This window comes from Artemia franciscana, chromosome 11 (assembly GCF_032884065.1).
Source record: "Artemia franciscana chromosome 11, ASM3288406v1, whole genome shotgun sequence".
Classification (NCBI taxonomy): Eukaryota; Metazoa; Arthropoda; class Branchiopoda; order Anostraca; family Artemiidae; genus Artemia; species Artemia franciscana.
Window position 1 is genome coordinate 36,347,722 of NC_088873.1, and position 17,622 is coordinate 36,365,343.

The window sequence follows — 17,622 nt, forward strand, 5'->3', positions numbered from 1 at the left end:
ACTTGTCAAAATCATCTCAACCTTTCTTTCATTCAGCTCTAGAAAGCAAGATAAAAATACATTTTTAGTAGAGCTTATTTCTGAGATAAAGATAGGTAAACTTGTATTTAAACAACCCGTAGACAACACCCGTGGAAAATATTTAAAAAGCGTTCCTCTGCATTTTGAAGCCCCATACTTCAGATAGTTATTACTGCCATTACAGCAGCTTCCATTGGTCAATTTTTGCTCGCAGGCTTATCTTTCCCTTCTTCCAAAGCCTTTTCAACCCAGAAAAAAAACCCAGCGCCCGGCTATTCTACTTTTACATCTTCACTGCATCCACAATCTTTACAGATAATCCGCCGAGGTATGTGAAGTCTGTTTGATCGATCTTCACGTATAATATGAATAATCTAAAACCCTCTAAGTCTAGGAGGATTTTATCTCCCCATTTAGTTCCATTCTTTCTCATAGCCTTTAACGTGTTCCTTAGAAGAAAGACCATCGAAATAATTTACACAAACGGGGAAACGACACAACCCTGCACAACAACCTTAACTGCAGCAATATTGTCCTCGCATACAGGTGCTAATCACTTTAACATACTCATCTCATATACTAGGATGGCTCCTTCGCTGAAGTGCTTTGATTGACTGAAGCAAATACCGGCTGATGATCTTTAAGAGTGAGGTACTAAAGCAGTATGATGACGATAGTTATAAGGCATAATGAATACCACGGGTCCTATACCTCTAACAACATTCCAGATATTTCCAGACTGTCAAATGATATTTATGATATTTTATTAACAAGATAACGATATTCAGGTAAAAATTTGCATTTTTTCCCGAAGACTTTAATAGTATAAAGAGATATACTTCTATGTCACCTCACAATTGGTATCTTTCCAAGGCCATTCTGAAGAAAAAGTCAATGAACCCTCACTTGAACCATATACATTCTAATAATGACAATAGAAAAATTGGAGATTCCCAGGTCGAAAGGAATATATTTCTCCCCCCTCTCCCGGTCAAAAAGGATTATAGATATTAGGAAAAGTCAATAATTAATATCCAAGCATTGATTGGGGTTTTCGAGATTGAACTTCCGGGAGTAGTACTGAGAATGAATTGTGAATTAAATCCATAGATTATCATGAGCTTGAACCTCCGAGGGAAAGTAAAGAGCAATATTCAATTCAAACATACTGAGTGCACAAATAAGGCTTTCTCCCTGAGGCAAATCTGATTTATTTTTGATTCTGAACATTTAAAAATTTCCTCCAAAAATCCCTTCCAAAAAAAATTGCATTTCAAAATATGATTTTGAAATTGAAACTTTCTAACAATTGAAAGCTATAAATTTTATGATCCTTTCTTTTTTTTTCAGGACAGATTTTTTCAAGGCTGATTTTTTTTTTCAAGACTTAGAAATAATTGTAATTAAATATTAAGCAACTTTTTTTATTTATAGATATACATTTTATTAATATGTACATTTTTTATAATATATTTACAGCAACACTTTATTCACATTAGATATTAAAATCACTATCAGCTGAACAGAGAAACGTATTTTCCACTTTGAAATCAAATGATTGACAAGGAAGCAACTCACAAAAAAAAAATTCAAAGATTCAAAAACTAAATATTAAACATAATCTCACATATAATTTTCTACCCTAAGCTACAACACAAAACTAACGAAAAATATCTCTATAACGGAAGAAGGCCATATTAATATGGATATTGATATTATTAGTAATGTCAAATTCCTTAATTCCCTACACTTTATAAAAGAAAACTTAAAATAGGTTTTCAGAAATGTAAACCAGTGTGGCACAGTTTAGCCAACCTTCTAGAGCCACATACAAACACGTATCCAGGATTTGTGCTTTGGATGTTAAACAACAAAAAATAAAAAACGTATCAAAAATTTCTTTCTATACATTTTTATCAGTCAGACAAAAATTTGAGGGGGGGGGGGTTTAACCCGGATCCCCCTGGACATGGCCTTGACCCCATGGGTTATATATTTTTTTTAATGATTTCTTGTGTCTTTTGGTGGCTTTTTCTTCTTTTTTCTACACGCTCCTACCAAAGAATAACACATTTTCTTTTTTAAATACAAAGCTAATAATTAATATATAATATATACATAGATGTAATGGATATATATGATATAATCATAAATGACGGTATCAATGAGGATCATAAATTAGTGTGACGGAATTTAGCAAACGGTAAAATAGTTCTCCGACTCAGACACAGCCGGCAAGCCTGGAAGGATGAAGCAATCCCAAAGAGTAAAATTTGCACTTGATATGGTTGGACTTTTTCGTCTTTTGATCCAGCCACGTTAATAGGATTTAAAAATAGATTGGCCGTTACAAACTTTTTCATAAAACATTTATCCATTTTCATCCGTTCATTCAGCTGTTTTTACCCTAACAAATAAAAAAAAATCTTTTCTAAGTTGTTGTTGGTGTAATTGAATGGAGCTTCCAGAATTTCTTCTCTATGCTCCAGAATCTTTTTTCTGTTTTATTATCAACCTAGAAAAAAAAAAAAAAATCTTCACAGTCATGCTTTGTCGTACTGATTAATCTACTACACACAAACTAACAATTAGTCTAATACCCTGTCAAAAATCATAGAATATCAAGTAATTCAATTATAAATACAATAATTAAAATAGTCAAAAATTCAGAAAGTGCACAAATCCAAAAAATTTACAACTAACAAAATCATTGCACTTCCTACATAAAGAGGGATGTCCTACCATCCTTAGGAAATACCTTATTGTAGTGGCGTCAAAAATTACCAAAAAATAATTTAAAAAAACAAAAATCAATACACTTTCATCATATATATAACAAAAAAAAAAAAAAAAAAAAAAAAAAAAAAAAAAAAAAAAAAAAAAAAATTTCAAATATAATTTAATTCAACAGACTGACAACTTGCTTTCATTAACTACCATATATAAAAACAAGTTGTAAATCCAATACCAACAAAGAAATAAAAATAAAACTTAAATATATACCCCCAGCAAATAAAAAGTAAACTAGATTATATATATTTTGACTATTCAACCATAAAAAAAATAATACAAAATCCAGTAAATCATTCATACTTACACATTTTTATATTTAAAATTTTAATTTACAATTATTTAACAGGGGAGGAAGAACCGGACATTTTTTACAATACAATTCATGCATTGCCATACACCCACATATACTACACTATTCATTATTTTACAAAACATCAATTAGGTCAGTATCCTTTACATATTGTCCTAAATACTTAACTGTCTCCCTTTGTTTATTCTTTGCAACCTTTCCTAACAGTTCTTTTATTCTGAACTGGATACCACTCTTTTCTACTTGTTCCTTTAGTCGTGACCTAGCAGTCTCGTACTTTTTGCATTCCATAATTATATGTTGTAAATTTTCCTCCACTCCACAGACATTGCAGTCAGATGAGTCCGTCATATTCCATCTTTTCAGCATCTTCTTCGTCTTTGCATGCCCAGTCCTCATTCTGAATCCATTATGTCTGCAACTCTTTTTTCTGGATGCTTCATTTCATGATTAATGTATCTGTATTCAGTGATGTCTATGTACATGTACAGTGATCTTTTCCTGAATTCTTCCAGTTCAACTTCTTTTAGCTTCTCAGCTATCTTTATTGCGGTTTGGATATGAGGTAAAGGTGGATTTTCCATTGTTTCTTTCTTAGTAGTATCCTTAGCCATTTGGTCTGCTCTTTCATTTCCTGATACACCTACATGGGCTGGGATCCATATCAATGAGACACAGCTTCCTGTCTCCTCAATCATTCTTATATTTTGGACAATATCCCTTGCCATTGTTGGGGCTTGCTCGTGGGCTACTTTGAGGTACTTCAGGGAAGATAAGGAGTCTGTACATACTAGGTATTTTCCTTCTTTTCCCTCTCTGACTATTTCTTTTATTGCTGTATCAATAGCAAATAGCTCGGCCATATAAATACTTGTGTGGTCTGACAGCCTATGCTGGGTTCCTAGTTTTTATAATCATCCCATCAACAGCCAGTGCGACTTCCTATTTTGGACTCATCTGTAAAAAATTTCCTGTAGTCTCTGTAGTTTTCCAGTTCACTCAGTGCAAATTGCAGCAGGGACTGCTCAGACATTCCTGATTTTTGTCCTCTTTCTTCGTGGATTTTCCATGAGATATTTCTTTCTAGTCCTTCAATTTTGTTAGTCTTGTCAGTTGGAATTGTGAGAGGTGACATGTTTGTTGGAAAGTCCTTCAGAAGTTTGACTAGAGATGGTGTGTTGTGAATTTCAAATCTATAATCCATGAGGTATGTGTCCATTATGATCTCATTTTTGATAATGTCTTCTTGTTCAGTTCCCCTCTTCTTTAATAAATATTTTGCCATAAGTATTTTTCTTCTTGTGGGTAGTAAAGTCGTTGATGTTTCAATATGTAAAGCTGGGATTGGTGTTGATTTTAGTGCATTTATTGTCCTTCTTAGTGTCTCATTCCATTTTGCATTTAATTTTGCAAGGATTGTTTTCTTAGCAGATGCATATACCAGAGATGCATAATCAATTTTTCCAAGGATAGAAAACTGCATTAGAACATCCCTTGGGACTTCATACTTTTTGTTACATATTGCATTAATAAGCATTTGTCGTCTGTCTACAGCTGTTATGAGTTCTTCTATATGTTTTTTCCAGGTCAGCTGACTATCAAGGAGAACTCCAAGGTAGCAGACACTCTCTGTGCATCTAATTTTCAATCCATTCAGGAATATATCTGGGTCTGGTGCTTGTCTTTTTTCACTGGTGAACATCATCATTGTTGTTTTCTCTCCTGAAAGGATAATTTCTTTCTCAGCTGCCCACTGTTCTATGAAATTTGTTGCTTTTTGAGCATATTTCTGAATTTCTTCTCTTTGTTGGCCTTCAACTGTAACAGCTAAGTCATCTGCATATAGGTATATTTTGGCTTTTTGCAGGTTATCTGCATTGAGATCACTTTTCTAAGTTCAAACCTTTTTTTACCCTTATGACCAAAGAGGAAGGATAAATTATAAGAACGGGAACTGGCTCTAGCGTCAACAAAAAAAAACTATCCAGACTATCTAACATTAGGTGACACTTGAAATTTTTTCCATTATAATAAAAAAATTATTTTAATTAATGTAATCTGTAAAATTAGGACAGAAATGAATGTCTAATCTCAGTTTCTGAAAAAAAAAATACAAAGGTTGAAAAATGCCATGTCGCTAAACGCTAGATAGCACTGATAGTTTTTTCTGTCGACACTAGCGCCAGTTTCCAATCTTATAAGCAACCTATACTCTTTAGTTATGACTACAAGTAGCCTAAGGCCGTCAATAAAAATATCTTAAATATGCAACAACCGATGAAACTCCATTTAAGGACAACCATACAAACTAACCGCTAAATTATTACTATTCTCTAAAAGGGAAACTATTACTATTCTTTGACTATAATAATTCTTTAATTATAATTCTAGATTATTAGTATTCTTTGAATTATTACTATTTCTTTAAAAGGGAAAGTCGCTTTTATAATTATTCATTCAAAATAGACCGAAATTTCGATGTAATTTGAAAAAAAAATGATTATTTCATTGTTCGCTTTAGGTTCCAATCTAATAAAAAATTAGTAAATTTGCTATTTAGGACCGTCCAGTTAAAACTTTGACTTTGTTAAATAAAAGAATATTAAAAATGCTAACTTACAGCTGCTAATTAAAGCTGTAGAATTGGTATTGTCGGTAACTTATCGTCAATAATAAAACCTATAGGAGCTTCTGCTAGTTAATTAATTACATACTAATTATACAAAATTAATTATCGGGCTTTTCTTGATCTATCTACTAGAATGGAATCTGGTTGAAAATAAATAAGATGATTTATTTGTAAACTCTGTGAAGATAATTTAAAAGAGAACTGTAAGAACTTAAAGACTCACTAAACATCTTCAAATCCATTCGTTAGAATTCGTTAGAATCCACACTGTTTATCCATCAGATCATCGATAGCAATCGGTTGTACTAGAAAAAAAAAATGAAATATTATCAAATAAATAAGAAATAAAAAATAATGATAAATGAAATAATGAAGGACAGAGAATTTAAAATTATTTAATAGAATTTGAAAGAACTCTAAGGCATGAAACCATCCCATGATATTAATAACCATGATATTAATAATAATCGATAGCAATCGGTTGTACTAGAAAAAAAATTAAATATTATCAAATAAATAAGAAATAAAAAATAATGATAAATGAAATAATGAAGGACAGAGAATTTAAAACTATTTAATAGAATTTGAAAGAACTCTAAGGCATGAAACCATCCCATGATATTAATAACCATGATATTAATAATAATCGCTAGCAATCGGTTGTACTAGAAAAAAAATTAAATATTATCAATTAAATAAGAAATAAAAAATAATGATAAATGAAATAATGAAGGACAGAGAATTTAAAACTATTTAATAGAGTTTGAAAGAACTCTAAGGCATGAAACCATCCCATGATATTAATAACCCATAGATATTTTCGAAGACTACACTGCTTTTCCATGGCGTACGATTAACACTTGAAATAGAGATAAATCCTTTTATTAGGTATTTGGCGTATAAGCATCCTTAGCTTACATTTGCGCATACCTTGCTGTTAAGAAACCCTACGGGGGAAAACCGAATTATCCGCTTAACTGAGCTTTTATTTTAAGGCTTCTTTTGTTTTTGAGTTTTTTTTTTAATTTTTCTCCAAATTTTTAGCAGTAGGAGGCACATGAAAACGAAAGGAATAATTCTCGCTTTATCAAAAGGGGGAATGTCTATCTTTCATAATGAAATTAATCATTATGTGCATCTATCTTTAACTATTTGAACGATTGTAAGCTTTGCTTGTATCCAGTTAAGAGAACCTTTCAAACGATCTCCTTTGCAGTTGCATATTATTGGGTCATAAAAGAGGCAATGAATGTGCTGAGCGAGGGTGACTGGCTAGAAAGAAGGAAATAAGAACCGAAGCGTGTATATTCTTATCCTACTTTTCGTATCTTGCAACAAAATTTTATTGCTGAAAACGCGTTTTGTACGCTTCGAGGCAGATCAACAACCTTCGTGTAATCAATTATTGGGCAAAACACTTTTCAACTATGTAGTAATAACCACAAGATTCCTAGAGTTGATCCATTTTCTATATCTAAGAGCATATGCAACAAAATTGGACATCATAAACTGAATATTCCTAGAATTCAATCATGGTTGCAGCATAGCTGCAATGGAGTAAAGAGCAAACCATAGCCCACAGTAACCGGGAATTCAAAATGTGCTTAAAAACTTTTGTCTTCAAAAAAGCGTTCGTCCGTTTTAGAAAAAGCTCTGAAAAATAGGGTTAGTAACTAAACACGCATGGAAATAGCTTATGAGCAATAGATATTAAACAATTACTACTGAGAACTATTGACAAAAACAAAGATTAATGCCAAACAGTTGTCTGAAAATACCCCTCCCCCTCTGCAAAAAAATCTACAATTTCTTGAATAAATTATTCCTATGTGCGTTTTATGAAAATTCCAGTTATGTATGCAACAACTCTATCCCAGTTTCCACCAATCAGAACAGAGTTATAATTTTAAGTATGTAAGATCTTTAATTGGTAAACTTGGTTCAGTTTAAATTCATGACCTATGAATAAGGTAAATATGCCATTGGAAGTCTTTGTCTATGCTCTTTCCAAATATAATAATCGCTTTACTCAAAAATTTAATTTCCTCCCTGTACGGACCATCAAACATGAAACCTCTTTCTTTTATTTTTGGCTACATAAAAGGGTAAAAAAAAAAAAAAAAAAAAAAAACAGTTCTTCCTTCATTATAGGGAGAATTTTCAACTGCAGTTCGACTACATTTTGACCCCCCCTCCTCATGAACAAATATATGGTCCGAATTATATATTTCCCATGTGTTTTCTGGTTCTTGATTTCCACCCAGTCGATTCGATTTACGGTCAATTCAGTTTAAACAAAAGTGAGGCTAACAGTAGCATATAAGCGGTATCTAAGGCATCGAGTTGTATTTTCACCTTATTCGTAGCTCAGTAATTTAATCTGTTTTAGATTTATCCATTAATTTACCTTCATCTGATAGTTCAAACCAACCAAGAGGGTTATAACTGGGGTAACCAAGAGGTCTTGCAACTGGGATTGTAACTAAGCACACGTGAGGACGTTGCATAAGTACTTACAATTCAATTGAAAAGATAATTATCAGACGGTTCCAAGCTTCCTACTTACCTCTTTTTGCTTTTCAGCTTCTTCCATTTTCAAATTCTCGAGATTGTCTAAAAATCGGGCTTTAAGCCCCATGTTTTGTATTGTTGGAAGTTCCATCTCAGCTGATTTTCGTTTCATTTGGAGCTCTTTAAGTGCATTACGAGCCTCCTCTACCTGTTCTAACAGTGCATCTACAAAAAATAGTGTTATAATATTCAATAGCCTTTTGTAATTTTCTTTTAATAATTGCTATTTTTTTAAATTCCAGAATGTTAGCATAATTTTCGTTTTTTATACTATCATATAAAAATACTGAAAACTTGACAATCTCCAAGGAAGAAATATTTCTCGATCAAGAACATTTAGATTTACAAAGTGTACTTTGTGGTACACTACTGTACAGGCAGAAATATGAACGCACAATTGCGTTTGAAAATCAAAATCTCTCCTTGCAATGAAAAGATGACGGGGTGAGAGGGGGGGATTAATCCAGGCTCGTATCCAGGAATTTTTTTTGGGCCGAAAGGGGGGTACAAAAGTATTTTTTTTTCAGGGGGAAGAGGTTACAAAAAAACGCATGAACATTTCGTTCATTTTCATTTTTGTTACGTTTTTACGAGCTGGACAAACATTTCGAAGGGGTGGAGGGGTCAAACTCCACAACTTTCCTGGATACCGTCTTTGATTAAACCTCCCTTCTGATTAATATTAAATATGAGATTGACGATTTCCGCGACGTCTGTCCCTGTGTTGGCGCAGTGTAATTAATCTCTCCTTGGTAAGAGGGGGCATAGTCCTCTCTTAGCTGCGGCAACCCCCAAAAACACCCACAATTTGATTTCGGCGATGAAGGGTCTACGTTAAAATCGTTTCAATGATAGACCTAACGAGAAGAAAAGAAGAGGCACGATTTACCCAATTATTTGAAACTTTAAATTAACCTTTAAAAAATGTACAAGATTTTTTTGTTTAGATTTTTAATGAGGTTTGATTTTTAAGATTAGACCAATTTAAGTTTTGGTTTCTAATATGTCTTTAACACTAAAGATAAAACATTATAAATAAGTCGCTTTTATAAGGCCGAAAGGGGCCGAAAGGGGGGTACAAAAGTATTTTTTTTTAGAGGAAAGAGGTTACAAAAAATACTTTAAAAACGCATGAACATTTCGTTCATTTTCATTTTTGTTACGTTTTTATGAGCTGGACAAACATTTCGAAGGGGTGGAGGGGTCAAACTCCACACCTTCCCTGGATACGGTCTTTGATTAAACCTCCCTTCTGATTAATATTAAATATGAGATTGACGATTTGCGCGACGTCTGTCCCTGTGTTGGCGCAGTGTAATTAATCTCTCCTTGGTAAGAGGGGGCATAGTCCTCTCTTAGCTGCGGCAACCCCCAAAAACACCCACAATTTGATTTCGGCGATGAAGGGTCTACGTTAAAATCGTTTCAATGATAGAAGAGGCACGATTTACCCAATTATTTGAAACTTTAAATTAACCTTTAAAAAATGTACAAGATTTTTTTGTTTAGATTTTTAATGAGGTTTGATTTTTAAGATTAGACCAATTTAAGTTTTGGTTTCTAATATGTCTTTAACACTAAAGATAAAACATTTAATACATCTTCACCCGAATTATACATGGGTTGTCAAAATAAAGTTTCAAAAATTCCAAGCAAGGTTACGGTACATGTTCTCAATTCCCATACTGGCAAATTCTCGAAATTCAGACTACAAAAAACAACAGCAAAGAGAAATCGGTCATAAAAACCAGAAAAGACAAAAAACATGACTCCTTAAAGTGAGAAACAGAACAAAAAAACAAAAAAATAAAAAAGATAAGCATAAGGTAGCACAAAACCGGACAAGGATAAATATGACAGGGCCGGTTTTTAGGTTATAGCAGACAATTTTCTTAATAAATGAGGGAACACTTTTCAAAATTTTCCCTGCATAAGTTAATAATACCTAAAGTGCATAGATTCTTTCTAAGGATGCGATCATTTGAATTTTGTTTTTATGTTTTAAATTAAAAAAAGAAAATGTTTCTAGCATCAAAAATACTTAAGAAAGAAAAGAGAGTCTCCCCTAGTAAATTTTGCCCATTATTAAACTTATTTTTATGATATAAAAAACTAAGATTGATAGCCAACAGCACAGGGATCTTCAACGCTTTGAAAGTTAAGCATTAAAAGCCACAGCTTCGATTTCTGGTCGTTTAAGGGCATCCTCTGGCCGTTTAAGGGCATCCTCTGGTCGTTTAAGGGCAAAGAATATAGCAAGGTTGCCATAAATCAACTTATTTTTGTAGTTGTTATCTGATAAAGATTTCTTTCTTACTTAACTGTGGTTTATATAAGAGAATATACTAATAGATGATGAGAAAAAAAAAATCGACGACACGAATTGAATATGTATTTATCTGTAGAGTTTTTTTTTTAGTACCCTTAGGTAGAGTGCTTCCTCTATCTTTTAGGGGGTGGGGACATTAGTCAAATGGGAATCCATTTGAGGATTCCTCAAACTGAACCGTTTATTTTGGTATTTGACCTGTCTATTTACATTATTCCAAAACGAAGTACTTATTATATCTGCTTTAAAGGCAGTAAATATCCGGCTCGATCCAGGATACAACTTTTTTTTTATTACCAAGACTTTGCTATTAAAGCAGAAATAATTGGACCAACTACGCTGAATCTTGACACGCACAACCCTCACAGACAAGAAATAATCAAGGGGATATCGGTGTAGAGCAAGGCCGTATCCAGGGGGTAGGGGGTTTGACCTCCCCCCCCCAAATATTTGTCCGACTCGTAAAAACGTAACAAAAATTAATACAAACACATTTTTTGATGCGTTTTTCAAAGTTTTTTTTACCCCCCCCCCTCAAAAAAACAAATCTTTTTGTAACCCCCTTCCTGACCCAAATATCCTGAATGCGGCCCTGGTTTAGACGGAAAGAGTCGTATTTCGTGCTTTCTTTAAGACACTGATAGCTAATCTGACCCTCTCTGCCCTCTAAGAAGGAAGTCAAGAAAAGGAGAAGGATTGTTGAAAGATGGGGGGGGGGGGGATAAGAAATTCGTTTTGAACTATTTATATACAACTTGCCACGCAATACACTAACAACAAACATAAATCGGACATCTCTTAATTTTCTTCTTTTAGGTCTTTCTTTTTTGTTTTAGGACAGGAAATAGCAGGAACTGGCACAAGCGACGAGGAAGAGATTTTTCCCTTGGCAAGGGGGATGGTAGTTGTTGGTAGAATGATATCAGGAAGCAAAAAAAATTAGAGATATGTTACTAAAGGCATTTAATACACAAATATACTGATTCTCTAGCAGCAACGGTTACTTTCGGCTACTGTAGGAAATAATTCTCATGTTTCGAATTAATAAAATGAGAATTATTTTATTGAGAAATTTTAATGAGAAATAATTCTCATGTTTCGAATTAATAAAATGAGAATTATTACAAGGACTCTTTGTAAGATTAACGCGAAAAAACACTACAAAGACATGGCTTTTCAATAATGCAAAAAAGTAATACCAACTGAGACAATGAGAGAGAAACTAGCATATGCATAAATACTTGGGCTACATAATTGACAGCCATCTACACTAAAAGTATACATAGATCAGTGCGCTGATAAAGTTTATTAATACTGTGCCTACTTGTCACTGCCTTAGTTATGAGAAATTTATCAATTATTTATCAGTGATGAATTGTTCCTTGCAATGACAATGAGAAACTAAAAATAATAATAATATATTGTGTTTCGCTTAATTTTTTTCTCTTCCACGGGTCTCACGATCTTATATTCTCTAGGCCTACTTAATTTTGGTTATAGAAAAAAACTTATTTAAAAAAAAAGTACACCGAAAAACAAAAGACGAGCGAAAACTTCTAGCACACCTTGTTAGTTTAGCGAAAACTTGTCCTTTGAGTTATTTGGGTATTTGGTAGCCCGACACAAGAAGTAATATAACACAAAAATAAAACAAATAAAACATAATACAATAATAAACACAAAAATAGTAAGAGTCTGATAATTTGAAAAGTAACACGGTGAAAAGTAATAATTATAATAATTTACAATTGAAAGTGATAATTTGAAAAGCGAGACATGGTGAGGACTCTCGCCAACTATTCTTGCATACGGACCTGCCATACTTTTTGATAGGAGATGAGCGCACGCAACGCCACATCCAGGAGAGTACCAGTTTGAACCCTCCACCTGACCTAGCATAACACAATAATAAACACAAATATAACACAAAATAAAACACAATATAACGCATAAAACAAGAAGAAAAATAGTAAGAGAGTCTAATAATTCAAAATGTAGAAGTGAAATATGGTAAGAATAGGTGTACCTTTGGCTGCTTCATCATTAACATCCTCTACTTCTTGTTTGATCACTTTTCTCTTGAGGACAGGTGACAGTCCCCTCCTTCCTTTGCTACCACTTGGGTTGAACATTTCACTACTAAACTGGGTCAGAAAATCAGATGCTCCCCGATTGGGAATCTAGGAAAAATATTTCGATGAACACGAAATTAAGAGCCTATGATGGTGGTGGTGGAAATTCCAAAATGGGGGAGGGGTGGCGGTGGAAATTTTCTTGGAAACTCCGCTGATCCTGCAGAAATATACTCAATAGAACCCTATCCCCCTAGAAGAAATTTATAGACATATACATGGAATATATCCATACATGAATAAAAATAACTGAATATGGAAAAGAAAAAGGGGTAGAGACTAATGAGTGAAGACTAGCCAGAAAATAGTTCAAAATTAATTTTATTTGCACCATAAAGAATACAGGATAAAAAATAGAATGTTCTAGAATATAGAGTAATATTGAATATAGTTATTCAAGAAAAAGATACAAAAGCTCCTACATACACCCTAGGAAGCTAACAATGTAATCAGTCTACTATTGCTGCCATATCTTATATAGATACCTAAGTTTGACTTCATGTCTTTTAAACTGAATTAATAAGAAAAAAACGCCCCTTATAACATGCGATTGTACGCGCCAAATGTATTTCTTGCAAAGTATCTTTCTCTTTCGTGTTAGTTTTATGTTAAGCATTACTTGTATTGGATAAAAACTGATGGTTCTTTATAAGAATCACCAAATCTCGTTCTTTCGCGTTCTCAAATGTAGACATGCTTTCCACTTTCAAAAATGCTTGTTCATTTTTACCCGACGGCGCACGGAAAGTCGATCGGTACCACATGGAACCTAGTAAAAAATTCCTACCCCCAGAACCGACTGGTATTATGGGAAAAACCGATCGGCTATTGAGCGTTTCTTCATGCGTCAGAACGAGCTATTACAGATACTTCAGACGAGAAAACCTTCTGATTCACGCCTAGTGGATTCTTGAATGCAAGAGTTGAATTTGTATCATGCACGTCAGTACTAAAACAAGTGCACGGAGAGTAATTACTCATACTTCTTAGTCCAAGTCAGTATCTCTGTGCACTTCTATCATAAGGAACGCTTTACAGTTGCCATGAATTCTGTGTTTCTAAACTATTTTCTTTATCCTCTTTCTTACCCTGCTGCTAACCCTTTACCCCCCCCCCCCACCAAAAAAACAATTAAACATACAAAATATAAATACTAAACCATGATTTCTACCTAAACCATAAATTCTACCTAGATTTTAGAATATAGATAGAACGTTCCAAAATCCCTTCTTTTCTTCATTACCTTTTTTTTTGTCTTAATCTGCCTTTAGCTGCTCAGTTTTATATATGAAGCAAGTTTTTCTGGAAGGGAGAGGGAGAACTGTCTGGGGGAATCAGATTAGAGCCTGCTAAACGATACTCAAATATACACAATGTACAGTACCGAAGGAGATTTCCCCAACTATAGCCAACATAGGACCCCAGGAACTAGAAATCCTTATGAGCTATGCAAAGGACTTAACATCAAGTTTTCTTCTTTTTTCACTTTTTTTTAACAAGATAATCACTAGAATTCTGAAAGAAGAGAATAAAAAGTTATTAAAATGACAGAAATGGTAAAACTGATACAAAAAAAGGGAGGTAAGAGGAATTTAATAGCTAGAGATGGTTGACCATTCACCCTTACGATTAGCCTTACTTAGAGATTTTTAGCCTTACGTTGATTTTTAAATTAAAATCGAATGGCTATGGGCATCAAGCCATGGCTAACTGTAGAAAAAGCCAAGAGAGATAGTCCAATTGAGTGAGAAGCAAACATGGCATTAATTCCCCCCTTATTGGATTGTATAAATAGGAGGTTAGTTCATTTTTTAATAAATATGTTCTAATCATTTATCCATCCATGCATAATTGATAGGGCAGTAGAACCAAGGTAGAGAGTCATAGAGCTAATATAGTGATCCAACATGAAGTGTTTATACCATCCATGTGTTGTTTATTTGTTTCCCCAGCCCTTTATACGGAGGGTTGTCGCAAGAGTGTGACATGGATACCCTTGATCAGAAACTGGAAGTTGTAGTTGCATGGTTAAAGGCCAGAAGTTACTGCAGGGCAACCAGACCCCATTTTCTTGTCTGTTTTTGCCCCCATAACCCATATAATCGGATCGAAATTGCGAGATAGCCATTTTGCTGAAAATTATTGAAAGATCAAATTAGAATGCCTCCAGTGTTGGCATATACCCCGCAGCCTAAAAAGCAATTGCCCTAAATTATGCATCATACTCTGCTAAAATTCCTAAATTTGGTTTGATTATTACTCCTTACTAATAAGTTTAAAACTGATAATAGTTGCCACCCTCAATCAGTATAAAATTTGCGTTTTTATTAGTAAAAAATGTGTTTTTTTGTTATAATGGGGCAACTTTCAGTCTTTTAGAAGTGTGCGCGCATGCGTGCACCACAGTACACAACATTACGTTATTACCTGCATACTAGGCAACGACGAGGACATCGAGTCAGATTCGTCGGCAGACTCTCTGATAATTGTACTACTTTCTTCTTCAGAATCAGAGAGATCTTCACCAAATATATCAGCTAAAAAAAGAAAACAATCAGCAAATATCAGCAGAAAATAAACAGAATTATCGAATAGAAAAGAATCTTTTTTAATTAGAAAATACAGCTTGCATTGCAAATATGACTTACTCAAACGGAAAGGCGCAATTCAAGTACCACATTTTTCGAAAATAAGCATAATGCTTGGAAAATTACAGCATAATTTCAAATGCCATCTAGCGTTTCATGGCGTTATTTTTTCAATCTCTGTAATTGCATTTGCCTCAGAAACTGAAATCAGACATTTATTACTTCAACAGTTTCGCCTTATTATTAGCCTACACTATTAATTACACTGAAAAAAATGCCAAGAAACGCCAATCACTAGATAGCGTTGATGATCTATTGTCGATACTAGCATTATTCTCAACTCTTAGAATTTACACATACTCTACCACGTGGCAATTAACATACTAGAATTTTTCAGATGGTAAACATTGTTCTTTGCATATGTGGGGTGGACAATAAGGAGAATTAGGTGTAATCATCCCAATTTTAGGAATTTTGAGGGTGAATCAGTTTTGAATGTTTTGTTTTATTTTTATTACATTCCAAGTAGTTTGAGGTGAATCTGATCTTTTCAATGAATTTTCTTTTACTTGTGGAAAGTTACTTAAATACGCATTTTTAAGCTTTGACTAAAACATTTAAACTTTGAGCTAAGCATTTAAGCTTTAACGCATTAAATGCATTTTTAAGCTGAACTACGGGCTTTGGTTCACTATTTACTAGGTCGCAGCTATTGCCGCAACTAGAAAGGGTGGCGATAGATGCAAGAAAGCGTATGTGAAAGTCCCTCTCATATAGTGCTAGGGGGACAGAACACCAGCAGTTGTTAAAAAATCTCACTTTTACAACTTGAAAGCTTCAAGTAAGAGGAAGCAGCGCAAGCGCACTTGAAAAATGCAGCGCACTTGAGAGATGTTCAAGGTCAACTACTCTTCCATTTTCAGCCTCAAGGATATTTTTAGTGCTTTTTAGAGCGTTTAGAAACGAATTAATTTTTAAAGAACCTTTTTAGAAATATGTTTTGTGTTTCAACTTTGAATTAGCCCTATAAAAAGCGGGGAGGGAGGGTCATTCAGGCGAAATTCAGGGAAGATTCTCTTACTCTTCTCTTTTTGCAGGTCTAACATGCCATACACAAAAGCATTGGTCTTTTGTTCGCTTATTTCTCAAAATTCTGAAGATATAATTTTTCGAGTCGGTTGAAACACTATAATTTACCCCGTTTTTAGCCTAGAAATAACACAGGGTCACTGTCAGTCAGAAAAGATAGAAATTTATACCAAAGTAGGCGTAATACATTTAATAATGCTTTCTATTACTTGCAATATAATTTTTAGCATTATAAGCAATATATAGTACTATACTATTAGCAATCTAATTATATTAGCAATAGAATTAACATGATTTATGATTTTTCTAATCAACTTTTGTTTCTTTACTCCTATATTCATTTTTTTTCTCTGTACTATTATTAGTTCTGCATTATTTGCAATACCATATAATTTCATTTATTTCCCTGTCTTTGGCATGATTTTAGATGTTATATAATTTTAGATGTTGGCATGATATATAGTTTTAGGTATTAAAAAAATTTTAGATTGTAGACTGTGCAGACTTACCGACATCAACCCTAACGGATAAATTGCCCCGTTATAAAACGTTTCAACTCACCGACACCAGCGCTAACAAAAGTTCCTGTGGCAATAGGACCTGCCACACTACCATCTGCAGCTAATTTAGGCTTTGTTTCATCTTCTTCTGTAACTACTTCCCATCGAACTGATACAGCTTCGTTGTCAGATCTTAGGAGACGCTTGACCTCTTTTTCAATTTCAGGAGCTTCAGCATGCTGAAAGGAATAAATTCAGTTTTTTTGGCCTTGTAGAGACAGAGAGAAAGAGGGAGAGAGAGAAAGATATATATATATATATATATATATATATATATATATATATATATATATATAGAGAGAGAGGAGAGAGAGAGAGAGAGAGAGAGAGAGAGAGAGAGAGAGAAAAGAGAGAGAGAGAGAGAGAGAGAGGAAAAATCAAATTAGAATCTCCAGGAATGTGTTTTCATGGGATATGGGATAGGGGCACTCAGAATTTTGTGTTCGGGGAAAGTGGACAGAAACCCTAGAAAACGGTAAACCCTATTCTTTTTTTATACCTGAGAGAGTGAGTGAGAGAGATAGAGGGAGAGACATAGTATGAGAGACCAGCATTTGGTGAAAGAGGATAAACTGTTTTTTTTCTGGTCCCCACAAAACT

General features: G+C 33.8%; 1 protein-coding gene across 1 annotated transcript in view; it reads right to left on the reverse strand.

Annotated features, from left to right (window-relative positions):
• Positions 1-1,440: 1,440 nt before the first annotated feature.
• LOC136033153 (transcription initiation factor TFIID subunit 7-like) overlaps positions 1,441-17,622 on the reverse strand; it is a 39,496-nt gene continuing 23,314 nt past the window's right edge. Inside the window, exons 5-10 of the mRNA XM_065713812.1 lie at positions 17,024-17,201; positions 15,213-15,322; positions 12,680-12,833; positions 8,320-8,489; positions 5,977-6,058; positions 1,441-2,536 (exon numbers count right to left, since the gene is read on the reverse strand). Coding sequence (XP_065569884.1) covers positions 6,032-6,058; positions 8,320-8,489; positions 12,680-12,833; positions 15,213-15,322; positions 17,024-17,201 — 639 coding nt within the window. The 3' untranslated portion in view covers positions 1,441-2,536; positions 5,977-6,031. The remainder of the gene's footprint in view (positions 2,537-5,976; positions 6,059-8,319; positions 8,490-12,679; positions 12,834-15,212; positions 15,323-17,023; positions 17,202-17,622) is intronic.